Source organism: Medicago sativa, chromosome 5, assembly GCF_051527215.1.
Source record: "Medicago sativa cultivar Bolivia chromosome 5, Bolivia_mono, whole genome shotgun sequence".
NCBI lineage: Eukaryota > Viridiplantae > Streptophyta > Magnoliopsida > Fabales > Fabaceae > Medicago > Medicago sativa.
This window is the reverse complement of record NC_140753.1, coordinates 4,648,563-4,675,573: the sequence shown is the minus strand read 5'-3', so window position 1 is coordinate 4,675,573 and position 27,011 is coordinate 4,648,563. Positions and strand designations below refer to the sequence as shown.

The window sequence follows — 27,011 nt, the reverse complement described above, 5'->3', positions numbered from 1 at the left end:
TATTGTTGTCTCATGGACACAAACTAAATAAAGTAATCTTTTTTAAGGCGTCGGGTCTCGAATGAGCTTCTCAAAGTTAAAGAGATAACTTTCAATCAAGTGACATCTCGGAAGACAAGCTTAATGTAAACATTATGAGATAAAGATTATATAGAATCAGAATTTTATCAATCTAGTTTGAACAATCACTTTATACGCAACTACCAAAGAAAGAAATGGGCACTTGTATACGTTGAGATTGCCCTATAGCTAGGTAGTTTCAGGAGTGGGATATGTCTAAGTTATTAAAGGCACTCTTCAATCAATTAAGTGGACCTTAGAGAAAGGCTAAAAAGCATATACATTTGTTGGAGATTTTCGGAGATTTTCAAGAGAAAAAGGGAGAAGAAGGACGAGAACGTGCTCCACCAATGCAGTATAGGTTGAGACTGATCCTTCTTGGATTCACTCTTTCTCCCTCCAATATTAATTAAGATTGATCAATAAAGAGTTTATAAAGTTAATTGACCAAAATGAAAGTGAGTATGGTCCTATGTATGAATACAGCACGAGGGCTTAAAAATTCAACAATGTTTTCACACAACCAAACCTCAAGAGTACTCTAAAAAAGCAAGAAGATCTAGCCCAATTTATGTGAAACCCACAAATCAATGATAAAGTTCAAGATATACTCCAACTATCTGGTTAGATGCATTGAATTTTTTTAATGAACTATCCCAAATTATATTTTGAAACAACTCTTATAAGTTGAATTGATTGTTTATTAAAGCTTAGCTAAAAAAGTTTAGGGGCAGCAGGTTGTAGCAATTCATATGTCCTGATCTTCTTTTCTTTTTTGAATAAAGTCATACGTCCTAATCAAGGATTGGCAAGATCTAACATTTTTCAATCAATATGTTCTTCAGAATTACCCTAAAAGCAAAGTTAACAAGATATAATATAACCTCTCAATCAATCAAAAAACATTTCAAAAACATAGGTAACATTAAGGCTATGTTTGGTAACACAAATAAGCTAGCTTATAGCTTGTTTGATTAGCTAATAAGCTTGTTGGATGAAAACGTGATGTGTTTGGTAACAAGCTTTTCTCACGAGCTTATAGCTTTTTTTGAAAAGCTATTTCAAGTAGCTTTTTAGCTTATAGCTGATAGCTTTTTACATTTTCTTCCATTTTTAACCTTTAATGTTATTTTTTATAAAAATAAATTGCCCACTAAAAAGGAAAAAACTGCCCACGTTCCTTTTTTAGTTACTACTCTATTATTCATTTTTCTTTAATTCTTTTTTTTTCGTTGATTTTTATTTTTTTAACTCTAGTTCTTTTTTTTTTTTTTAGGATTAATTTTAGTTCTTTGAAATATTGTTTCAAAAGGGACACGTTCTATTGAACTTATATATTCATATTATCATTTTTTTTTCTTTTAACTTCTTTACTGATTCAAATAAAAAGGAAAAAACCATTAAAAAATTATAAAAATGAAGTCAGACAAGATTTGTTAAAAAAATATATCAAATAAATTCATAAATCACAGTTTTCATTTTAAAGATAAAAAATACTTTGAAATAAATTAAATATTTAAGATAAATATATAAGTTGAAAATATTTATAAATGTAATTTATAAAAAAAATAAAGATACATGTACTTTTATGTCATTTTATATTTATCACTCATTTTAAAAGCTAATTTTACCAAACACTTTAATTTCAAACAGCTAGTTTTTCAGCTATAAGCTTTCAGCTATCAGTCAGCAGCTATAAGCTAGCTTTTCAGCTATCAGCTAGCTTATCAGCTATCAGCTAGCTTATAGCTTATTTTTACCAAACAGAGCCTAACTGAACAGCCTAAATATATTTATTTATCTTTTGCATCATACAAGTCTCTATTTTTTTTTTTTTTATAAATAAACAAAGATACAGTACTCATAAGGAGTAAAAGTGGTACAACATCTATAATAAAAGGCATTACAAATAACAAAAATAAAAAACAATAAAATCGGTATTTTTGTATAAAAAAATAGTAGTTCATTTATAATTATTTTATGAGCGCCCTTTAATTCATACTTTTTAGCTAAAAAAAAAATCAACAAACAGTTTTTTTAAACTTTATTTCAACTTTAACTTAAAAAGTGGAACAAAGACAAACTAAAATAATGAAAAGAAAAAGAGAAAAAAATTTGAATTTTTGTGAAAAGCAATGAAGAAGATGCAATTAACATTTATTTAAATAAAATGTTAATTGATCTCCTTCAAGAGCACAATTCATATTGGTATGCTACATGCTACGCTACTTATTTATAATTAGTCTACATCTCTATGGTTCGAGAACATCCGATGTGGGACTTACTTTCTCTTGTTGACAAACCTCGTGCCATACTTTGGTGCTGCAAACCAACCTTTCTTTTTGTTCATCCATTGCACAAAACTTCAACTGATGTTTCATCCTTGCCATTGGTTATGCCATCTGAAGGAACAACCTCAAACTACATTGGTTACAAGAGCATTATTAGTTTATTACAATAATTGGTATCCATTATTGGCTAATATTCCTAATGTGAATGTGCCTCGTGTGTTGATTGATGATCAACAAGAGTTGGAAACGTTGGATCCATTCCTTCAAAAACAAAAACAAAAAAGAGTTGGATACAGTTTGACGCATCAGATTTCTATTAAGTGTGTCTATGTACTGGATCCGGTCATTGTTATAAGCAAAAGACTATTTTTTAGTTTCATTACAACTTATGTAAAAGGTTTATAACTTATATTATAGAGCAGATGTATTAGTTCTTTAATTAATTTAAAAAAGTGGTTCTTTACTTATAACAGTAACGAGACGGAGTGTAATGGTGATATATGGAAATCAACAAAGGCAGGGTATGATTCCACAATCTATGTCATGTAGCTTTGTTCAGGAAATTAGGCCAGTGGATAGAGCAACTTCAGACTCACAGAGTTATGTCTTGTGAGCCATGACTTCTTTATTACATGATCATAATGCATTGCAGAGACTTTCCGTAGAGATAAGATGTAACACCTTTTTCTTTACTTAAAAAAGAAATAGGACATGTGAAGAATCACATCGTTAGTTATACAATATAATGGACCACAATTTTGAAATGATTTGATATGCATTGCCACTACTGTATATTTATACTTGTGCATGAATTTGAGGGATAGAGGAGGTACAGGAGTTTACAAAATGGCACTTGATTTATTCAAATGCAAGACTTGATTTAGTTTCACTGAACTATATGTGGTGACAACAAATCTCTTTAATATTTCATTTTTATAGTCTAATGTACTAAAAAAAAATTCTTCTAACTTCACACGACAATGTGGTGTGCAAAGGACCCGAATGAACAGAGAAAGCCTAATTCATCCACTGTACAATATATATATATATACATTTTTGTATACATTCACTTCACCAATTAACATCATGTGCAAATATCTACCAAAAGTAAAAGCTCCATGTGTTGTTCATAATAAACCTGTATCATACAGGGTTATACTACATTTACTTTTAAAAAGAACTTTCACAGAAGTTTTAAATATTCAACTATTTTGAGCTTAAAATATGCTAATCTAAACACCAACTTATCGGTTAGTCCAAATCCCTGTTACATAGCTTATGGAAACCATGTGAATTTAAATGGTTCATGATTTAAAATTCTGATAGCTCAAACATTCTAGCACACAACATATTTATGTAATATAGTATTGATCTTCATTATTCAGATATGATGCAGTGTTATTTTCTCATAATAGCATACAATGACATTTAAACTAGACAGTGACATTGCTCTTGCACCTTGTTTTCTATACTAGTGTCTTACACATCCATTTTTTAATTAAGAGAGAGGAGAATAAAAATAATTTATCTCTTTGCCTTCTTCATATAAAAGGGAAGTATAGAGTAGAATAATAAAAAAGAATAGAAATAGCATTATACAAAATTTAAAATAAATGAAAAAAGGTTTAAGCATTCTTATCAATGTACTATACACAAAGTATTCTATTGACATTGACAAATAATACAGGGAAAGGTCACTTTAATGTATCAGTATGCAGTTGGATTCTCTAGTGGAGACAGTATCATGTGAAAAGAAAGCTAGATACCAAAGTTACACAGATAAGATCAAAAGCAACATCAAGGAACAAAAGTGTATCAGTATCTTATAGATACCATCTGTCACTGAATAATTTTGTAAATCAGTAAAAGATTAGGACTTTCATTCACACGTAAATGCTACTTCGAGATACTTGTAATCAAACACTTCAAATATTCTCAGAGCTTTCGCGGGATGATTTATATATCCGGTATGCGGCTATGCACATTGTTATATTACCTATAACAGTTAGTGCCGCTTGAAGAGCTACCAATACCTGCAATTCATTTCAAAAAGCCATTAATTTCATATGCAGAACCCCTATTTCACATTCAATCAGATTTTAGCACAATATGTACGGATCATTATCCATTGTTCTCATGCAACAAGAAAAATTTCATGACAACGTCTCTGTGTTGAGCCATAGAAGACATTATGATTGCAGAAAAACTCAGTAATCCAAAAAACAAATTTTCTGTATTTTCACAAATATATATATATATATAATAGCAGTACAATGGTATACAACAACAACCAGGCCTTTTCCCACTAAGTTGGATCGGCTACATGGATCAGATTGCGCCATAATCGTATTTGGTCCATGTCATAGAGATTCGACAAAGTTTTACGTTGGCCGTTGAGGCCTAACACAACCCTCTTCTTTCATCCGGGCTTGGGACAGGCTACGCATAGCAAGGCTATGCCTAATACATTGGTATACCAAATGGCAGTTTTGTTTCTAAATAAATGAGAAAATTTAAGTCTACATTCAGATAGAAAGGGGATTCTCCCATTTCGTCTTTAATTATTAGTTTTCCTTCAATGGTCTTAGACAGAGGTAAATTATTGTTTTCCAATTTCCACTAACTTACAGTCTTAGTTTTAGAACTGATTTTTGTCCCATTCTCTAGTTACATACCTCCATAGGACATGGTTGATGAAAGAAGGGATAACTATCTGCACAGGCCTTTAAACACAGCAAACTTATCACCTAAGCCACATTTTGTATTATAGTCATAATTTCAAAGTTGACTATGAAATAAAATGTGAACTAGCACAGTTGAACAATCAGGCCTAGATTGTCTAAAAAGGATGGTGAGAGATGAGGAAAAGATAAATAAGATTGATGATCAAATTGTAGATTTTGAAAATAGATCAAAAAAAGTTTAAAGTGCAGAGTGAAAATTCTACACTTGAAAAATCAAAACTCTAGCACAGTTGTCGGAATCTTATGGCAATGACCTGTATCCAAACCTACAGAAGTTTTTTTTTTCTTTTTCTGAAGGCGAACCTGCAGAAGTGTGTTGTTTCTGAAGTATGTTTTACCTTAGATTTTGAGAATGGTTAGAGATGGTAAGAAACCAAATTAATGAAACAAATTGTATTCAATTCCTCAAATTACTTGGTACCTACAATGTCTGAATTGGTTGTATAATTTTCTATGTCACACCAAGAAAAGAAACTGTTTAAAACAAAATAAGAATGATGTTTTTGTGGTGGTTAATTGGCCAAAAAGAAGCAAGTTACAAAAGCATCTATGCATGTGTGAACTAGCACAGTTCTATGCATGTGTATGAACAGTGTGCTTAAGTAACAGTTTTAATTTCATGAAGGATTTTACAGTCTATGCTACAATCCTTCCTTTTACGATCATTCACTCATTCCCAACCTTAGGTATAATATAGATTTTGGTAATAATGACAGCATCAACAACAACAAAAGGAGGAGAAACCGGCCGGCCTTGGTGATGGCAACAATTGTTGACAGCAAAAGATGGATTGTTTTGCTTGTCACCAATAATTTCAACTCCAACCGCCTTTCACAACTAGGCAAATGAGATAGTTACCAAAGCCCAGCTTTCAGCTTTGCTTTGTGCAAAATTCTGAATGTATTGTGGAATCAACCAACCAACATCCACCAAGCTGCCTATCATGACAATGAATATAAATAATCTCTTTTTATGGAATTGGTGTGATGAGATTTTGATCAGAGGTTACACCAATCCAATTCCTAATAGACCAGATTTTGACCATTTGGCATTCGCTTTAGACAGCATATGAAGGACTGGAGCAGCATCATATAAGTGTTTATCATGGAGAGCTTATGGCAATAAATAAAAAACAGTTTTTGAACATGTCATGAACAGTTTTCATAAGTTCTATCAAACAGTATCACGAGTGCTTATGGTAGTAGGTAAACTCAAATAAGCCAATTTAAATGTCCCCTAAATGCAACCTCTACCTGAGCCCTCATTTTGACCAAATTCAATCCTGCCCCCACCCCCCCCACCCCGTGCTTTGCTTTTTCTTGCACAACAGAATGCTTTTTAAACAACACTTGAAAGAATAGGTAAGAGCATAGAAATTTGCTTTTAAGCTCCAGCGGCTTAGTTTAAACTGTCATGAATTTGTTCCATAAGGTCGAGACGTTGTTGAGTTTTGATGAAGAAAAAGCATTGCAAAATACAGACATTGTAGAAATTCTTTAGTCTAGATGCAGAGTTTAGTAACCATTGCTGCGACAAGTAAAATGTGTTCAACAATGTTGAGAGAAAATCATTCAGGTACAAAACCTTCCGTAGCCATTCATGGTGTTTTGTGACAAATTAAATTATACAAGAAGACCCATTTCGGCTTTAAATATGAACGGTGCCCTCAATCAACAATTCTAGTAGTAATAAATTAATAGATGTTCTGTATAGAGGAAAAAAGGCTTTCTCACCTCAAGGGAGTCAGAGTTATAAAAGAAATGCCATGTGCATGCACAAAATGCTCCACCAAGTAGAGGTACCTACAACAATTAGATAACATAGGGTTAAGAGTTATGCAAACTACATTTGCAATTGCAAATGGAAATATAAGATATGAAGTAAAAGACATGCCAGTAGCAGAGAAATACTTGCTTGGTCACAAAACCGAATGTATAGTGTTTAAGCGCGCGCGCACACACACAGAGATGCAAAGAGGCACTTATCCCCAAAATGATAAATCAATTTTTTTTTAATTTATTTTTTGGTCAAAATCAATTTTATTTTAAATTACTAGAAAAAATGTCTCTTTGTATGAGTATCTAAACATTATACGTTTGGTTTGTGACCATACAAGACTAGCTCTAGAGTAGCAATGGAACAAAGAAATTATAATAATACAAAAATGACATTTTGATACACATTTTCAAGCAAATTTCGACAACAATCTGGACGATTAAAGACATTTTAAATATGTGGTTACATCCGGTGGTGATTAATGAATATAACAATCTTTTTTCCAAAAAAAAAAAAAGAATGAATATAACAATCTATCACAACTCATTAACCGTCCCTACATGTCATTAATCACGATTTTCAAGTGTTCAAATATACACGATATCAATTAACCATTCAAATTGTGTTCAAATATACATGATATTTGTTAACTACGCTTTATGTTCAAATATACACCTAAAAACCATAGTTAATGACGTTCAAAATTGCGTTTGATTTATGGTATGACTAGTGTAACTTGTAATGAAGAACTAGAGTCCATGTATATAGTCTTGGTTGGTCTCCTTCTTCCTTTACAAGAAATGTAGGACTTCTTCAACATTGTATATTTTCAACCAACAACACCAACAATTTGAACTACCTCAACTATACTCAATTTTTTATCTTATCTTACGTCAAAATAATAAACCTAATAATAATAACAGTAAAATAATTTTTTTGAAAGAATTAAAATTAAAAAACTTACCATGCCCCAGGAAAGACCCTTCCAAGCTTCATGCCCAGATTTCTCCCCATATTGCCACACCAAAGCCATAGCTATAATCCTTTTTTTTTTTTTATAAAAAAAACACAAACAATGAACATTAAAATACTAGAGTAGTATTGGTCAAAAAAAAAAAAAAAATACTAGAGTACCAGATAGAACGGATAAGTTAAAAGTCAAATTGATACCATTCAACGACGCTGGAGACATGAACAGCCCAAGTGGGCAAAGACAGTGCATTGGATGGTTCTTGAAGTTCAAGTTGAAGTGGAAGTTGAATGTACGAGGAAGTTGTTTCTACAACGTTGAGGAAGTGGGATAGACCAGCTTTCGGTTTTAAGGTTCCAAATCGATAGCTACTGTTATTGAAAACTCTTGAATTTGACGGAAACGGGATTTTGGGAGTAGAACAACATGGTTTTGCTAAGTACAACGTAGCTGCAGCAGCCATGGTTTTGCTACTTCCTTCTTGGCCTCTTGTTTTTTCAGATAACTCAATCTTCCATCGACATGTTTAATCTAATATTGCAAGTTGGGGACAAATGCCCCTCTAAAATATCGTTGCTTAATTTTCTAGTATTTTTTAAGGTTTGGAAAATGAATTAGAAATTGATAGTAAAGAATTTTATGAATGATAATATTAAATAGGGTGATGTTAATCCCCGTGAACTTACCTCAGTTGGTATGGATATTGCATATTATATGCAGGGGCTGGGGTTCGAACCCCGAACACTCCACTTCTCCACATTTAATTGTGTGAGCTCTAGACACTAGTCTACTTGACCAAAAAAAAAAATAGGGTTATGTTAACTAGTGTTTTAAAGGTATAAGTTAAAGAGTTTAAAATAAAATAAAAAATAAATTTTATATTAAAAATATAATTTTTGAAACTTATAAGATATTGTACAATTTTCAAAAAAAAAAAAATTACATTTAGTTTTTTAAGTTATGTCTTAAGGTGTTAGTTTTTCCTTAATAAATAAAGAAAAATGTTTAAGAGTGTCTCCGAGCATAACACTAATTAAGGAAACCAAAATCTAACAAAAAATTTCTTCCTTAAAACCCCTTCAATGCCTCTTTCCATATTTATCAAGCTACTCCTGAGATTGTTATATGCAAAAGGAACTCTTTATTTTATTTTGAAAAATTAATATGATCTCTATTAACAAGGAAATGTTCAAAATGGTAAGAGATTTGTCCTCGTGAGCATAGTTCAGTTGGTATGAACGATGTATAAAATATGCAAGGTCCCGGATTCGAACCCCGACCACCACCAAAAAAATGGTAAAAAACTCTTTAAACAAATGGTTCGAACTTAAGCTCTTTCATATGTAAATATGTAAAAATTTCAAGATGGGAGAAAAATTAATCACTTGTAAATGATGGTAGACACTTTGTATCCATAATAACATGATAAAAAGTTGATTTGAAGTGGTCATTTTCAACTCGATTAGGTTTAATCCTTATATTAGAATTCGAGTATATTTCTAAAAAAGTTTAATTCAAAAGAATTTATGAATAAAAATTTGATTAATTTCTTAAAAGAATTTATTAAATAAATGCTTAATGAGTATAATTTCATTTAAGTAAAAAAGAAAGTAAAATATTTGTAATTGTTTTTTAAGAGAAAATAAGTTTCATTGTTTTTTTTTTAAAAACTCGGTATCCGATACAAAGACCGACTAATCTAATGGGACCAATTCCACCGTCTATTTGTGAGACTTCATTTAAATTTGTCCATCGAAATTGGCACCAGAGGGAATCAAATCTAAGACCTTAAAAATATGTTTAATTGTTAATTGTTAAAATAGTAGTAATTTGGTCCAAATTACGGAAAGAGAGGGAGAACATATATTTTAACATGCCATGCGTTATTTACTCTTTAAAAAAAACACATGCATATTATTTACATCAAAATAAATTATAAGCTACATAAAATTTAGTTTGAAGGAATAAATACTCGAAGAAGGCATTTGGAACAAGCTCAATTTTCATTTCAATCTGCAGGATATTAAAATGAATCACAGGGATTGGTTACAGCTTCATTCCATCGGGTCTCTTGGTTTCCTGTATATATTTAGACGATTTCTTTTTCTACCCCACACACTTCTCATAGACTCATGATTTGTCTGGATTTTAAAATCTCGCGTGTAAAAAAGGGAGGGTTTTGCAACATTTTTACACGTCCAGATTCTAAAATCCAGTTAAACCAGAGGGACATAGAAAAGAAATTCACTATAATATATTTTTGGCCCTTTAGAAAGCTCGGAATAATGATATTTTTAATTATGCTAAGTGGTTGGATTGGAATTCTCAGCTAAATTTATTCCACTCATCAGTTAGTACACTAACTCCTTTGGTCTAACTATGAGTCCTCCAAGTACAACGTCATACTACACAAGAAAGATGAACCAATTTCTTCAGCTGCCAAGTTTTTTCTTGCTCTTTATTTTCGACCAAATCAGAACAAGAGAAAATCCCATCAAAGACATAAGCGGAGACTGCAAGCAAATTATGTTACAAAAAATAAATCTGTTAAAACAGGTCTACTTAGACTAACTAGTCATGCAAGATGCTCAAAAGATTTCTAACATAACGAAGCAATCATCTATGACTATATTGCTACGGTTATTCTGTGATTAGTGATCATGTTTAAATCATTCTTCTTATTCATTTGTATATAAAGAAAATTGAGCTGAGTTGATCCCGGAGGCCAGAGGCGGAGGCTCACTATCAGGATCAGGGAGAACCCCTAGGCTCAAAAAACGCTTAAAAGTGGTAATTGCATATTACCCTCTAATGTAATCCTCATATCGAAAGGCTACAGCAAGATCTCGATCCCACTTCCTTGTAAACATGGATAAGAGACAAATCCTTACCAACTAGACCATTCTCTGTTGGTTATAAATCATTTTTCTATTTTCTGATTGATAAAAACCTATACCATTCATGCAGACACTTGTAACAAAACAAAAATCACAGACACTAACGTACACACAGTAACAGACACAAACATGACCATAATAGGAGTCTACATAGAGATTGAAACTTACAGAAATTGCAGAAGGCATACCGACAACGGGATCTTCAAAGAATTTATTAGCAAGAGCCAAGGCAAGGAGGCTACTTTGCATTCCTGCAGTTGGACAAATGAATTTATTTAACAAAGTAGCATAAGCTACTACAAACATCTGATGGACCAAAAAATGGAGAAATTAAAGTTGTACCTGTCTCAAAGGAAATTGTTCTCTGTAGTGGCTTCACATCAGGTGAGTCACGGAAGATGAATCCACTAAGAATATAACCAGATACGAAAGATGACAAATGAAAAGCAACAGCTAACAAAAAGATAGAAAAACCAAAGGGGGATTTAACTGATTTGATGTTAAGAGCGAGTGGTGCTCCTGCAGAGAGAGCTGCAACCAATACTGATAGTGGAGGCAAAAACGGCCGAATAGCGTTACAAATATTAGGATAGAATCTGTAAAAAAAAATTAATTCTTCTATCTGATACCACCTTTTAAGAAAACACTTATGTTGACAAATTTATCTGAGAAATATAGTATTACCGATTTAGAAGTAGACCAAATGTGATAGGAACAAGCACAATCTGAGTAATACTAAACACCATTCCTTTTACATCGATAGGAAGTCTCTTCCCGATAAAAAACAATAATAAGAGTGGCGTGACAAAAACCGCAGAAATAGTGGATAGCGATGTCATAACTATGCTTAATGGTGCCATTTGTGGATCTGATAGAAAAGTAGCGTAACTTGAGAGCTGCGCTCCACTAACACAAGCCAGCAATACAATTCCTGCGCCTGAGGGATACCAAAGGAGTTTTAAGAAATAAGTTCAGGGTTCAAATCCTGAAAACTGACATAATAGGTTACTGACATGTTCCTATCCAAAGAAAAAAGGGACCATCCTCACCTATTGCTGATGGTAGACCAAATAAATTTCCTGATATTATGCAAAGAAGATATCCAAGAAGAGGCTTCACCACAAACTGACCAACATAAGCTGTGACAAGTTCTGCTGGCCTGTTAAATGCCTCAAGGAAGTCCTTTTCACTTGAATTAACTCCAACTGCAAACATCAAATATCCTAGTGCAGGAGCATAGTATCTGCAAGTAAATCATATACATGTTCTGTTCAAGTGATAAAAAATTGAATTAATATTAACATTAACAACTTTTTTATCAACAAATTTGTCAAGAAAATCGACAGACCTGCTGGTAAACCACGTAAAAGAATGTGGGAAGACTAGCGCTACCAGTGTGCTAGCAAGGACTACATAAGGTAGAATTGAATTTGCTTGCTTTAGAATCTCCAAAATAGACATTGGTTTTTGATTCATTATCTGATGATAGAAACAAAATAACCAAAAATGAAAGATGCCCTGCGTTACCTTTGTTTTCCGTTTTGAGTGCAAAATTTTCAAAAACTAAAACTAGATTATATTAGGAAAAAAAAAACCTCCTTCATGCTTTAAGTCTTAAATTAAAAAGTGAAAGAAAAAAAATAAAACATTAAAATCTTCTAAATTCTAATGTTAATATATATACAACATATTTTTGCACCATTTTAGCTAAGATAATCCATCATTTTACATTTTAGAAATCACATACACACTGATCACTCTATGTGCAAAGGACTACATGTACCAAGTGCCGCAGCAGACAGGATCGTCTATCACACTAGTTAAGCTTTTATAAGTGTCTTAAAGAAATCAAATAAAACTAAAATTTAAAATATTGATAACTTAAATATTTTATTTCTAAATATAACAATTCACTTTTAATTTCTTAACTAATAATTTTTTCTTATGAATTTGACATCCATGCTCTCTGACAAACTGGAGTTAATTATGTTTAAGGCGAACCAAGCAACAAGTCTAAATATTCCCTGAAGACACTGCCACCCGGTTGATCATGTCTGACCCGTGTGTTGAATTAGTTAGCATCCAAAGCGTGTTGTCATCATCCAGAAAAATACACCAGCAAGAGCCATGTCACATGCTTCATAGTTCACATGTTTGTCCATAGCTGTGGTGCAAGAAATGTTAGGAAAGTACCTGGGGGATTGGATCAGGTATCAGGGAACCTGAAGAGTTTAGCGACGTGCATTTGAGAAGCAACTTGGAGCTCCTGTACTCTGTGAAGCCAACAACAAAAACAACGAGGCTAAAATAATTGATTATTCTTTGTATATAGAAAACGTGGAAGAAAAGAAATTGGTGTATACACAATGAGAAACTGAGTTACTACGTAGGAAGTGTGAACCAGAAGGAATTGAGAATGTAGAAGAAACGTTGGTCGAACATGGCGCATAAATTGGATGTGTTCGAACATGGAAGAGTGAAAGATGTGAGAAACTAACATTATGCAACTGATTCACTCTGCATGAACTTGAATACATGTTTTGTTGCAGAGTTTATATTCCACCTGACCAGCTAGAGGGAGGAACTGCATTGCATTAACTGGGATTATAAATTCCACTGAAAACACTGTTTACCAATTATTGTTCTTTTGTTTGTTAGTTTCATAGTATAAAACATGATTGATAATGTTAATGGACACTTTTTCTATTAGAGAAAATAACGACAATGACTTGAAATCGACGGCATTGTGTAATAACAAAAGAGAGATACGACAGAGTTGGTGGGAATGGACAAGTGGATATGGATTATTTATTGGGTCCCTTGATCAACATAGGTTATTATGTTAATTGATTTCGATGGATCCTTTTCAATGAAAGACAAGTTCTAAGAATAAAATTGTTTTTACGTTCATAAAATATATATATATATATATATATATATATATATATATATATATATATATATATATAGGGTTATGTTACAAGCCACCCTTTGGTGGTGTCTTTTATCAAGTCACACCTTAAGGTGTGATTTTTACTTTTTAGTTATAACTTTGATAAAAGACACCTTCCTAAAAGTAAGTTGGTGTCTTTTCGCAAATGCTCATAGAGTAACTTGATAAAAGACACCTTCACAAAAGGTGTCTTCTATCATAATCCATATATATATAGGGGAATGCTACAACACATCTACTCATTTATATGAAGGTGTGTTTTAGCATTGCACACCTTCTATGTTTGGACAAAAAAGCCAATTTCTCCTTTTAAAAACAAGTATATGTGAAGGGCAGTTCTGTAATTCGCCATTTATTGTTACTTTTTTTTTAATCGGAGTTCTTGTCCCCAACCCTTTACTTTACGCGCTCATCATGAGTATGCGGTGCAAGCTCAGATGGCCGCCGTTTGGAAGCTTATCAGACTGTTAAAATCGTTGTTATCGGAGTTTTGTAATTAACAATTTTATACTTTCTGTTTATTTTCTTTCACTTTTAATTTGAATGAGGAGAAGAAATGATGAATTTGGATTTTTCTCATTCTATCTGTTGTGCAATTTCTGCTTATAATTAGAAGAAACGATGCTTCGACCCTTGTTGTTTGTTTTTCTACCTCTCATGCGTGTAATCACTTCTCTGTTTGAGTGGAAAAAACAACTTATAGTTTATGTTGGATTCAAGTACCAGTATATCTCAAAAGTAGCAACAAGTTTTGAAGGGGTAGAAATAACAAAGGAAAATGTTATTTTAGTGCAAGAGAAAAAATATTAAAAGATTGAATGAGGTTGTGAGGCATCTCCAGGAACAATTGCAGCAATCGGAATCGCAAGAGAGAAGGGTTGGAACTTTGGAAGTTAAAGGGAAAATGAAAATGAAGAAGGAATATGGGGACAAGAGCTCCGATTAAAAAAAAAAGTAACAATAAATGGCGAATTACAGAAGTGCCCTTCACATATACTTGTTTTTAAAAGGAGAAATTGGCTTTTTTGTCCAAACATAGAAGGTGTACAATGCTAAAACACACCTTCATATAAATGAGTGGGTGTATTGTAGCATTCCCCATATATATATATATATATATATATATATATATAGGGATTTGCTAGAACACACCCACTGGATTCTGGATTTCAGGTTTGAAGGATCGATTGCTTCTCATTGTTGCATGATAATGTCGTCTTTTTTTAATGATTTGTCAGATTTGGTCTCCATTGGTATTAATTATTACTGATAATGTCGTTTTTAAACGAGCTAGTGAGTGCTGCTACATGGCAACAAACTTAATTTAAATCATTGCAATCTTCTCATTATTTTGTAGGATATACCATCAAGCAGTGCTCTTCAATCCATATCTGTATAAAATATTCTGAAGAGGTAAAAATAAATTGCTTGAGAATAAAATACTACATAATGCTCTATTTGTCTCGTGTATGAGGTAATTGTTATTATTAGTGTTAGGAAACATGGCATCCATGGAAGGAAAGAAAGAAATAGCTCAAAGTTCTTTGTATTGATGGAAAATGAATATCACAATATGAGAAAGTTATCCCACTTATGGGGAGATTACAACTATATATACTAATGTGACTAATACTAGTGGTAACTAAACTATATATCTCTAATAGTCCCCCTCAAGTTGGAAGGTGTTCAAAACACTTCCAACTTGAAATGAGAAAATACAAGGAAAGATGCCGGGAATACATCGGCTAAAAAAAAAAAAAAATCATCAAACAAGTGCTTATCCAGCAAGAAGCAACCACAACTCAAGGTTGAACCAATTGAAGGAATAAGCATCCAAGCAACGCTTAACCACCTTCCGGTAGAAGCCAATATCAACAAAGCCAATTAAGGCACAACGCTTAACCATCAAGAGTTCTCAAGAACTCAAGATAGAAGCACAAGACAAGAAGAACAAGGATATCCAAAATCAATGATGATATCCAAAAAGGAAGTGCAAGGAAGAGCCATAGTCTACAATGGAAGGAGGTCATATACAAGACCAAGGTTCCAAAGATAAAAAGTGATGCCCCCCAATGCCGAGCCGAGACAAGAAAAACCAAATGCAAGGAAGAGCCATAGTCAACAATGGAAGGAGGTCATATGTTGAACAAACTTCACACCAAAAGTACCATGAAACAACAAGACCAAGCTTCCAAAGATAAAAGTGATGCCGAGCCGAGACAAGAAAAACCAAAAGCAAACCAATAGAGATGCATAGCCATGTGATGTGTCTTCAAACCATAGAAAACAAATCCATGTTGATGCTTTCAAACCATAGGCCAAAAAAAAAACCAATGCTTCCAATAATGAAGCTAAACCAAATCCAAAAAATAGTCTCCAATTGTCATAGTAATAGACAAACCAGAAGCAAACAAAAAGCCAAAGCACATGCTTCAGAAAACAAACCACTCCAAACTAAGAAAGCCACCAAGTACTTCCAAGAGAGACTCCAGCTCAATACCTTTTGCACTTACAGAAGTATTCAACTATGTCCACAAAAATTAGGAAGAAACACGATGCCAAATGACCTTGTATACCAACTACTATTCAACCAAGGGAACAACCATATCATTTGTGCATAAAAGAAACTCAAACATGCGGCCAAATTCACAAGCAGTTCACATTATGCCAAGAAACTTCAATTAACTGAAAAATGACATCAAAAACTCTTCATAGAGCGCTGAAACTTAATCTTCCAAACTGACTAATCAAATAGTGGAAGCGAGAGTCATTACAAATCCAACAAAAAACTGAGCAGAATGAATACAACCACTTGTACCGAGAGAATAAAAAAACTGAATCCATAATCAAATCAATGTCTAAATCCATCCATAACTTGCTCAATTTCAGCAGAAAGAACACCAATGAATCCATCCAGCAGAAAGAACACCAATGAATCCATCCATAACTTGCTCAATTTCAGCAGAAAGAACACCAATATATGAACAATTCATACTCATTACAATCTTTGCCACAATCACTTGAAGATAATGATTGAATAAAACTGAAATTGAAATGGAATATGGAGTAAGAGTGGAACCTCGTAAGCAACCTGATATAGCGGTCAAGGTTGTTGGAACTCAGAAATGGCAGCCCCAATGGTGAGATTATGATGCCTAGAGAGAAAATCAAACGTAAACCAGAATAGTTCTCTGATGCAAAACACATACTCACCACGTCACAGAACCGAAACCAAGTCTGAACACCAATTCTGAATACCAAGGCTAAAGACCAAGTCTGAAAACCAATCAGCATTCACAACTTGAACGAATCTGATAAACTTCATAGACATATCTCAAATTTGACTCTATCACCATCAAAAAGTAGAGGAACGAGGAAGCTGAATCTCAAAATGAAACAAGATAGTGATTCATAGTCAAAATCAATGAATTGAGCTGAACTGAATTAGAGAACTATGAAACCCTAGAAATTGGGGGAAAAAAATGAGAATAAAATCGAACCGAATTACGAACAGAATCGCAAAAGAGAAGATACACAAAACACGAAATCGATCAAAATCGAATCAAAGATAACCGATTAGAAAAAATGAAAAAGGGATTCACTGAAAGCAAACGAAAACTTTCATGAGAAGAAACGAAATAGATCAGAAAAGAATCAAGAAAAAGAAGCCAAATCAAAAACTTGAAGACAAGAAATTGAATCGTGAAAAACAAAAAAAAATTGAACGAGAAAGATGGAAATTGAATCAGGAAATAGAAGAAGGAAGAACAGAGTGAGAACGAAACGAACGAAACGAACTCGTAACGAATCGCAAATTGGAATTGATCGAAGTAGAAAGAGAAAAACAGAGTGAGGAAGAAAAGGAAAAGAGAACGAGAAAATTGAATTTTCTCGAGAAAATGCAGCGGAAAAATCCTTCAAGGAGGATACCAAATTTGCTCTGATACCATGTTAGGAAACATGGCATCCATGGAAGGAAAGAAAGAAATAGCTCAAAGTTCTTTGTATTGATGGAAAATGAATATCACAATATGAGAAAGTTATCCCACTTATGGGGAGATTACAACTATATATACTAATGGGACTAATACTAGTGGTAACTAAACTATATATCTCTAATAATTAGAATGCATATTGTAGTTGCGGATAAATTCACACCCTTTGTGGTTGTTAACGTTCACATAAGCAGCCATGAACAAAACGTGAATTGAGAGAGAAAAGCTTTAAGAGAAAAACTGATTGTCATTTCTGATTAGCTTCGTATGTAAATTGATCTATTCATATGAAAAAAGAAAAGCCAACAAACATGGCTAACTAATTAAAATAGGAGGAATGATATATGAACATCATTTTTGTACAACCAACAACTTATTTACTATTTTTTCACTATTTTCGATTTGCATGCTCCTCACAATGTTATAGGGTACTGCATTAGCTGTCCAACTAGTTGTACAAAAACAAATAAGACAACCCTTAAAATAGTAACCGAGTCTTGGACAAATAACTAAAATGTTGAGTCTTAGACAGATAACTAAAATGTTGACAGAAAGTTTAACTAAATAACAGCAAGTATGTAACATTTACCAATGACAACAGTTATTCGAAAAGTAATTGAATTTCTATCTATAATTTAAGGAATACATATAGTTTCTTTAAGCAGCCCGTGTTTTGCATGGGCTAGATCCTATTGGTGAAGTGGGATTTTTATAATCACCAACTTGCTTGAAGTTTCTAAAATTTGAAATACCAAACTTGCTTGAAGTTTCTAAAATTTGAAATAAACACTTAAATATAAATAATAGACAAGTGTCAATTATTTCACACCACTGGTTCTACCCTTTACAAAAACTGGGTTAGAAGAAGTGGTGTGATGTAAATAATTTTAAATAGTATGATATCAAACTTCTTCCTGTAGTTGGTTCCTCCTTGGGATAAATTCAGCAGTGCTAAGATACAAGATTGGCTCAATGTGCATAATACACATCTAAATCCATACCTTTCAGGTACTCTGTTTTGTCTCATGCTTTCCACTTTTGTTCCATATCAAAACAAGACCAAATCCCATCAAAGACATAATTGCAGTCTGCAAAAGAAATTAGCCACTTATATTTCAATATAACAATATTTTGATTCAGTGCTATACTTCGTCTCTATGTAGACTAGTCATGCAACAATAAACTGTGTTCACAATAGTATATAGATGCTTTATTTAAATCCTTCTACTTTCTTGACCAAAAACAATAACTTTGCATTTTCCAACACAACGAGGTAATAAACCCAATGCCGTGTGTTTGCAATGAAGAGTTTAAAATCATATATCATTCTCTATCTCTTTAAAACAAGTGAAAAATTGTATATCATTCATGCAGACACATACATATAGTCGGAAGTACAAGTGAAAGAGATGATGCAGTCAAGAACGCTTATACTCCCAGGGTATATAATTGTTATTGGAGTCTAATCAGAATTGGGAATTTACCGAAATTGCAGGAGGCATACCCACAACTGGATCTTCAAAGAACTTATTAGCAAGAGCCAAGGCAAGGAGGCTACTTTGCATTCCTGCAGTTGGAGAAGAGTTACTTAAATAACATATGGCAGGCATTTGTTTGATAGATGAAAATGGAGAAAACTTGTACCTGTCTCAAAGGAAATTGTTCGTTGTAGTGGCTTTACATCAGGAGAATCGCGGAAGACAGATCCACTTAGCATATAGCCAGCTATAAAAGCTGACAAATGAAAGGCAACAACAAGCAACAAGATAGAAATTCCAAGGGGAGATTTAATACACTCAACATTAAGAGCAAGTGGTGCTCCAGCACAGATAGCTGCCGTCAACACGGAGAGTGGAGGCAAAAATGGTCGAATAGCATTGCAAATACGAGGAAAGAAGCTGTAAAAAAATAGATTATGTAAGAATACAACACCCTTAAAGGAAACACTAATACTGAAAAAATATATTGAACTTTGCAACAATAATTCTACCGATTTAGAAGTAGGCCAACAGCAATAGGTACCACCACAATCTGTGTAATGCTAAACACCATTCCTTTTACGTCTATAGGCAGTCTCTTCCCAATGAGCAGAAGCAATAAGAGTGGTGTGACCAAAACAGCAGAAGCAGTTGACAATGATGTCATTACTATGCTTAATGGTGCCATTTGTGGGTCCGTTAGAAAAGTAGCATAATTTGAGAGCTGAGCTCCACTAACACAAGCCACCAATACCATCCCTGCGCCTGATTCATTTCACCTCAAAAAGTTAGAAAGTAGATCCCGCTAGCTCTCTTTCTAATATTATTTAGTCAAATTTATGCCTTCGGTCGGTTAGAAACTTAAAAGAACTAATCCAGAACTAATCCAGAAACACGGTCAAACTTAAAAAGGTCACAAACGTAATTTTGTTTATTATATAAGATAGACCATTCTCATTTCTCACCTATTCCTGTTGGTAGACCAAAGACAGTTACTGCAATAATATAAAACAGATATCCAAGAAGAGGCTTCACAACAAACTGGCCAAAGTAACCGGTGGCGATTTCTGCCGGCCTATTAAATGCCTCAATGAAGTCCTTTTCACTTGAATTGACCCCAACTGCAAACATCAAAAACCCTAAAGCAGGTGCAAAGTATCTGCCAGTACATCACGTAGTAATTATAATAAATTAATGGCTGAGATTGTTTAAAAATAATAAGTTATAGTTTTTTATTGCACTTTGTGTTTCAGATATTAGTAGGTTGCACAATTACATTCCATTTTGCATTTGCATTTGCATTTTAAGGAGATACAACAAAACATTCTAGATGACTAGATAAGAGCTGGTGATTATTCCTCATTGCTAAAAATCACTTGACCAGATCAATTTCACTAAAATGCAAAGAATCATAAAAAAAAAATTAAAAATCATGAACCAATTCATCTAGAAAATACACAGACCTTGTAGTAAACCATGTTAAAGAAGGTGGGAAGATTAGAGCTAGCAGTGTACTAGCAACGATTGCAGGAGGCAGAAGTGAATTTGAGTTCTTCAGAATCTCTAAAATAGACAGAAAACTTTGCTTCACCGGCTGAGGAAAGAAATGAAACAAACAAAAACAATCATGTCCTACGTTACTTGGTTTTTATTTTGTGCATATCATAATTTTCAAAAATAAACAAACTTGACCATAGAAAACAAGTTTGCATGACCATTTTAAAGAGTTTATTTGACCTTACCTGAAGACATAAGCACTTACTCTCTAATTTCAAATATACGCAATAAAAAATAAACCATGTTAAGCATCTGGTGTAAAATGCAGGTTATGTATAAGCCATTTCCATAACAAAAGATGATTGAAAGTAAAATAATTTTTGCATAAGCTGTTTTAATAAGCTATCTTTGAGAACGTATGAAAATAAGCTAAAAAGAGCTTATGAATATGTCATAACTCATAAGCTGTTTTCGTAAGTTCCGGCAAACAATCTCACACAAGTGCTTATGTGAGTAGATAAGCTCAAATAAGTCAATCCCCTAATTCATACTAATTAAGAATAGTAGATATATTTTCATTCTAATACGAGGCACAATTGTAAAATGATCATTAGCGTCGTACAGTGGTGGGGTGAGAAGAATGATTCGGTGTCGGGTCGGGTTGGTGAGAATCGGAGAAGTTCGTGGATGAAGCAGCACATTTCAGAGGAAGTCTGGAGCTCGAAACCACCGCCAACCGAACTGAAAAAAAAAAGCACAGAATAAAAAACAATCATGTATTATTAGTAAAAAATAAAATAAAAAATTAGTGAGAGAAGAAGCTGCATACTAATATTAGGTGGGAAGTTTGAATGCAAAGGAATTGAGAAGGAAGAAGAAGATGAAGAGATGTTGTTGCAGTTGCAGTTGCAGTTGCAGTATCGGAGACGGAAGATTGATGATTGGGGAAGAGTCATCTTCATCTTCATCTTCATCACTCTGGTGGTTGATGATGAAGATGAAGAAATTGAGTTCATGTTTTTTATTTCAACGAACATTCTCTTCTCTCCAGAAATCAAACCAAACGGCACGTGACTTCCTTTTAAAACTCCTTTTTATTATCCTAGCACCACTCACACTTCCATCCTACACTTCTTTTATTTTTGTTTACTCAAATCTTCTAGAATTTTTATTCTTGCTTTTATTCTTTTCACAGTAACTCCAAAGTACTAAAAAAATACAAGAAACCGATGCTACTCTATGAAACCCGGATACGGATATGGGTGCATGTACGATACGATATGGGTATGTGGATATTCAAATTTTTTTAAATTTAGAATACGATACGGCTAAGATACGACAACAAAAATTTTATACTAAAACTTATATATATGTAAAATACTTGAAGAAAATAAACATTGATTAGCCTTCATCATAACATGTATGTAAAGTTTTCTTATAAACTATATTATATTTTCAAATGTTTGGGTATCAAGAGAAGCATTCAACACAAATTTTATTCAATATTGATTAATTCAATCACCCCTCTCTCATTACATTAATCCATAAAAAGTATAATTTTAAGTGGTTCATCGAGAAACAATTATACTGATGCATATCTAAAATTGAATCATATACATCTCTACTGAATTTCTACAACATTGTCTCACTTTTTTCCCCTTCATCTTTTCTAGGATACGTTTCTGTCAAGTATCTTATGAGTATCCTTATGTATCTATGGAGTGTCCAACAAGTATCCGAAAAAAATATTTTTAAAAAATTAAAATAATTAACTCTGATACTTCGTGGATACGTGTCCGCGAGTACTCGTGGAGTATAGGTATCTGATACGTATATGATACAGGTACAGCTCCGTTTTGGAGTATCCGAACTTCATAGGTACTAATTAATCTGTATAAATTATTTTTCATAAACTTAAAAATAAATCAATTCAAATGTACCATAAATTCTAAATGTCAGACTCTAATAAAAAATATCTTGAATTAATATACAAAATGAGATACTTAAAGTAAAATTAATTATTAAAATATTACTCATAAATTTGATACTATTATTAGTTTTTAGTATTTTTATTTAAAAATAAATAAATTAATGGGGGATTTCCTTGTTTTATAATTATAATATTTACACATTTTCTAGTGAATTTAATATGTTTATTTTGTGAGAGCTTCTATATTACACTATAAATTAAGGTATATCGATATACTTGCTTCATAAATTAATAAATTAACTATCAATTTTATGAAATAAATAGCTATTTATCTACTTTTCTATTTTAGAAAATATCATTTTGTTGTTTATAAGGATCATAATAATTTTTTTTACATTTTATCGTAAAAAGCAATCAATATTCAATATCGTAAATAATCAATATGAGTAAATTTTTTTGAAGGGCACTATTATGAGTAATACAAAAACTAAAATTTGCTTTGCCGACTAAGATTTAGTTATTATAATTGTAAATGATACAAAAATATTTTTTTTTAAAAAAACAACTTATTTATTAATTAATTTAAAAATATATATTATTTTACAATATATATAATAAACTTATTTTATTTTAATATTTTTGTTTAGTACATTTAATTAACCTCTCAATTATTTTTATCCTTTGAAAAACCTATGCTGTCTACATTAGTATTACTGCTGCGGATATATTTTGGACATTGATTAAGTTTGGGACCCTCTGTTATTTTAGTTTAAATATGAGATCATTTTGGGTTAAATTCTAAATGTCACACTCAAATAACAAATATTTTGAACTAATCTACAAAATGAGATAACTTAGTTAAATTAATTATTAAAATATTAGTCAACAAATTTGATACTATTCGTAGTTTTTAGTATTATTGGCATCTCCCATCTCTATCTCTATCTATGAATTAAAATCATTTTTTCCCTTTGGTGGGTCTTAGCGGTTGTTATTTTTTTTGGTCTCACCAACTGTCGTCAACAATTTCTATTTAACCTTCAATGTACAATAACATTCAATCTTTTTGGAGACTTCTTATGACGTCTGTGGAGGGAGATAACAATGTCAACGACCACGGTCACATAAGAGAAATATACCCAATAACCCATAATAATTACAACGTCAACGACGACTGTGGCGACGACGACGTAAATTTGAGGATGCCCCTCCATGATTCTGAACCTGAGGCCACCCTCCCTTCTCCATCACCTTCACCGCCGTCACCTTTGCTGTATTGGGTTAAATTGGGGGTGTCTATCATATGCCTTAGCATTTTGGGTTTTGTTGTTATCAATTGGGTTGGACCATTTTTCATTCAAAAGGTATATTTTTCCTCTTGTATATAGAATATGGTTACTTGCGTATAAAAAAATACCATCTACACATTTGCATTTGCATGTAATGTTTTGAATTCTCCAAATTTCTCCTTCATTATCTCTTTCCATGCATTTTTTAGAAATTCCAAACCAATATATAATAATGTAGGTTTATCTATTACATTCCCTTACCCTCCCTTAGAAAATTTGTTATGCTGATGTTCATGATCATAATCATCAATGCAATATCAACATTTACTATTTCATCGTAACAATTTTTTTAGTATTTTTTTTTCTTCTTTCAATTTTCATAAAATTCTTAAAATAAAATGCGTAATTACCTATCTCAATGATAATTAACATAGCTTTTATTTTTCAGGTGTTTATTCCAGTAATAATTTGGCAGAGAGACACATTCACAACTTCGGAGTTAGCTATTTATGTGTTTGCTTCTATAGCACTGTTTCCTACCATATTTTTACCATCCTCACCTTCAATGTGGGTTGCTGGAATGACATTTGGTTATTTTTTTGGTTTCTTCCTAGTAATGTCTGCAGCAGCTGTGGGAGTATCACTTCCTTTTTTCACTAGCAAAATGTTCCATCATAAAATTGAAGTATATGTCTTATCTTTAATCTAAGTTGGTATTACTTTTTTTAATGTTTACATCATTTGTTCTAATTAGGAAAAATAAATTGTGATTCTTTATAGGAATGGTTAGACCAATATCCAAAAGAAGCTTCTGTTTTAAGATCAGCTGGTGGAGGAAATTGGTTTCACCAGTTTAGAGCAGTTGCTTTAATCAGGGTTTCTCCATTTCCTTACATGATCTATAACTATTGTGCTACTGCAACAAATGTTCAATATGGTCCTTACTTGTGTGGATCTTTGGCAGGAATGTTACCAGAAGTAATTGCTTCGATTTACACGTATGATCTCGTTTCCCTCTCGTTTTACAATGTTATAACCACTTTTAGACCAGAACACACATGAATTGTTATGATGCGCTGACGGTGTAATTTTTTTTATACGATTAATGCATGAAAATTAAACTCATATTCTTATGTTGTAAGCCATTTTCAATGTTGATGTGTTTAAAATAGTTTTTATAAATACATTACTAGCTATAACTAGTGATAAAGTTTTGTGTGTTGAACTAAATGTCTAACTCTACAGGGGAATTCTGATACGAGCATTGGCTAATGTCTCACACAAAACACACGGATTATCTGCTCCACAAATTGCCTTCAATGTTGTTGGCTTCTGCATAGCTGTAGCTACAACAATATTTTTCACAATCTATGCTAAGAGGCGGCTCAACGAGTTGCGACAAGAGGAAGAACTACAGTCATTGATATAATCAGTATGGCTCATAGTATATTGATTGATGCATACTGCAAAATTGGATGAGATCTTACTACTTGAGTAACGTAAGAGGTGTGGGAAGGGTTACTGAACAAGCTGAAACAACAAATTTTTCTTCTTCCTTTTGTTGTCTACAATGACACTCTTCTTTTTTGGTCCTTCCATATCATTGACTTTGTATATGAATTAAATTTTTACTTCAATGGTTATTGCTTGGAGGATCAAAGCCATGTATATATAAGTCTAAAATAATTTGTTTAATCTTTTTTTTACCTTCATGATTGTTTCATGTTGCAAAAAACGAGTCACCTCATCCTAGCCATAATTGAATAGCTGCCCGAACTTAATAAAATAGCAACATATAAAGAATAAAAGCTTATGGTTTTCACTTTTCATCATGCTTAGAACAGAATGTGAAACTCCCTACAAAGAAAATGGTTTCTTGTGAGCAATCTATGTAACCACATTGCTTGTGAAATTGCTTTTATATGTTGTAAAAAACATGAAACCACACTGCTTGTCAATTATTATTTTTTTGTGTTAACTCTCCTGTTCTTAGGGGAAGAGGCCCTAGTAATCCGGAGTTTGGTCAGGAGGTAAATAAAGTATGGTCAATAATTGTTTCAACTAGAAATCGAACTCAGGTTCGCCCGAACGATTGATCCTAGGGGAGCTCATTAACCATTTGAGTTAAATCGCTTGATCAATGGCTTTTTTCTTTAATAAAGAAATAAACATTACTTCTCCATTTTTCAACAAAAAGGAAGTGGAGTTAAAAATGTATGGAGTAGGAATAACATCTTCCATATAGTACAAGTACAAGATATGTAATTCACCTTGCAATATGGTTTTGGAGATAGCACATTCTGTGGTCCTCCATCATATTAGATTCTTTGTCTCACCAGCTCAGCAGAGCGTTTTGTGTTTGTTTTTAACATTTGTTCCATGTATTCACCGTTTGTCCGAATGTTTGAACATCTACTTAAATTCAATGTCTTAAACAATTGTCTCTATGTGATGGAAGACATCATTCACACAGATCCAGATTGGATTTCAATACCATTACAAATTGAATAGGACTCCATAAATGATAGTAATGAACTATTCATGTCAGTTGGCCCTCTTATTTGTTTAATTTTGAGGACATGCATTGGTCAGTACTCTAATGTGTTGCGTGGGAGGGAAGGTGTTCTGGAAGCTGATCCGCATGATATAATGGCTAGAATAGACCCAACCAAAATAGGTACTATCAACCAAACCATGAATGAAAATGATGCAGTAATTAGATTAGTTTCTTCCTTTTACAATGTAGCAAGTACTTAATTAAGATAATGTTGAAACATAGAACAAGGATATAATAACTATAGACAGAAGCATCATTTTCATTCAGCTTATGCGGGACCCGTGGACCACCAATGAAATCTACTAGCCATGACTTTTATATTAGTACTGAATAAATACATTTAATATTCATGGTGATTCAAGACTTTACTAGAAAGTTAGACATTTGTTCAACCCTTCCGCCTCATCGCAATATTCAACGAAAAGAGACGATCTACGTGGGTTGGGATAAACTCCCTGAAGGTTGGATAAAACTCAACAGTGACGGTGTTTGCAAAGGTGGTGGAGAGAATTCAGGTTGTGGTGGCCTTTTTCGCAGCTCTGATGGAAGATGGTTAAAAGGCTACATTAGAAAG

At 32.9% G+C, this 27,011-nt stretch overlaps 4 protein-coding genes across 6 annotated transcripts; 1 reads left to right on the top strand and 3 right to left on the bottom strand.

The window, feature by feature from the left end:
- Positions 1–3,939: 3,939 nt before the first annotated feature.
- On the bottom strand, positions 3,940–8,344 carry LOC146919351 (YCF49-like protein). Its single transcript, XM_085712702.1, has 4 exons — positions 8,042–8,344; positions 7,836–7,914; positions 6,829–6,897; positions 3,940–4,384 (listed from the first exon to the last, which is right to left on the bottom strand). The coding sequence occupies exons 1-4, from the start codon at positions 8,302–8,304 to the stop codon at positions 4,277–4,279; spliced, it is 519 nt and encodes a 172-aa protein (XP_085568828.1). The 5' UTR covers positions 8,305–8,344; the 3' UTR covers positions 3,940–4,276.
- A 1,481-nt stretch (positions 8,345–9,825) lies between these two features.
- LOC146919350 (putative sodium/metabolite cotransporter BASS5, chloroplastic) lies at positions 9,826–13,317 on the bottom strand. 3 transcript variants are annotated; one of them, XM_085712699.1, is made up of 8 exons: positions 13,122–13,317; positions 12,932–13,011; positions 12,087–12,217; positions 11,788–11,981; positions 11,423–11,675; positions 11,081–11,334; positions 10,907–10,989; positions 9,826–10,354 (listed from the first exon to the last, which is right to left on the bottom strand). In XM_085712699.1, the coding sequence occupies exons 1-8, from the start codon at positions 13,273–13,275 to the stop codon at positions 10,274–10,276; spliced, it is 1,230 nt and encodes a 409-aa protein (XP_085568825.1). In that variant the 5' UTR covers positions 13,276–13,317; the 3' UTR covers positions 9,826–10,273. The 3 variants fall into 3 exon arrangements, with proteins under 3 accessions (XP_085568825.1, XP_085568826.1, XP_085568827.1); XM_085712700.1 differs by having other exon boundaries at positions 13,125–13,317; XM_085712701.1 differs by having other exon boundaries at positions 13,237–13,317.
- A 4,970-nt stretch (positions 13,318–18,287) lies between these two features.
- Positions 18,288–21,729, bottom strand: LOC146919349 (putative sodium/metabolite cotransporter BASS5, chloroplastic). Its single transcript, XM_085712698.1, has 8 exons — positions 21,491–21,729; positions 21,284–21,402; positions 20,628–20,758; positions 20,130–20,323; positions 19,677–19,929; positions 19,331–19,584; positions 19,171–19,253; positions 18,288–18,774 (listed from the first exon to the last, which is right to left on the bottom strand). The coding sequence occupies exons 1-8, from the start codon at positions 21,696–21,698 to the stop codon at positions 18,691–18,693; spliced, it is 1,326 nt and encodes a 441-aa protein (XP_085568824.1). The 5' UTR covers positions 21,699–21,729; the 3' UTR covers positions 18,288–18,690.
- A 1,877-nt stretch (positions 21,730–23,606) lies between these two features.
- LOC146919348 (SNARE associated Golgi protein family) lies at positions 23,607–25,577 on the top strand. The gene is made up of 4 exons (XM_085712695.1): positions 23,607–23,955; positions 24,329–24,565; positions 24,661–24,878; positions 25,126–25,577. Exons 1-4 carry the CDS (start codon positions 23,635–23,637, stop codon positions 25,307–25,309), a joined length of 960 nt encoding a protein of 319 aa, XP_085568821.1. The 5' UTR covers positions 23,607–23,634; the 3' UTR covers positions 25,310–25,577.
- The last annotated feature ends 1,434 nt before the right edge of the window (positions 25,578–27,011 follow it).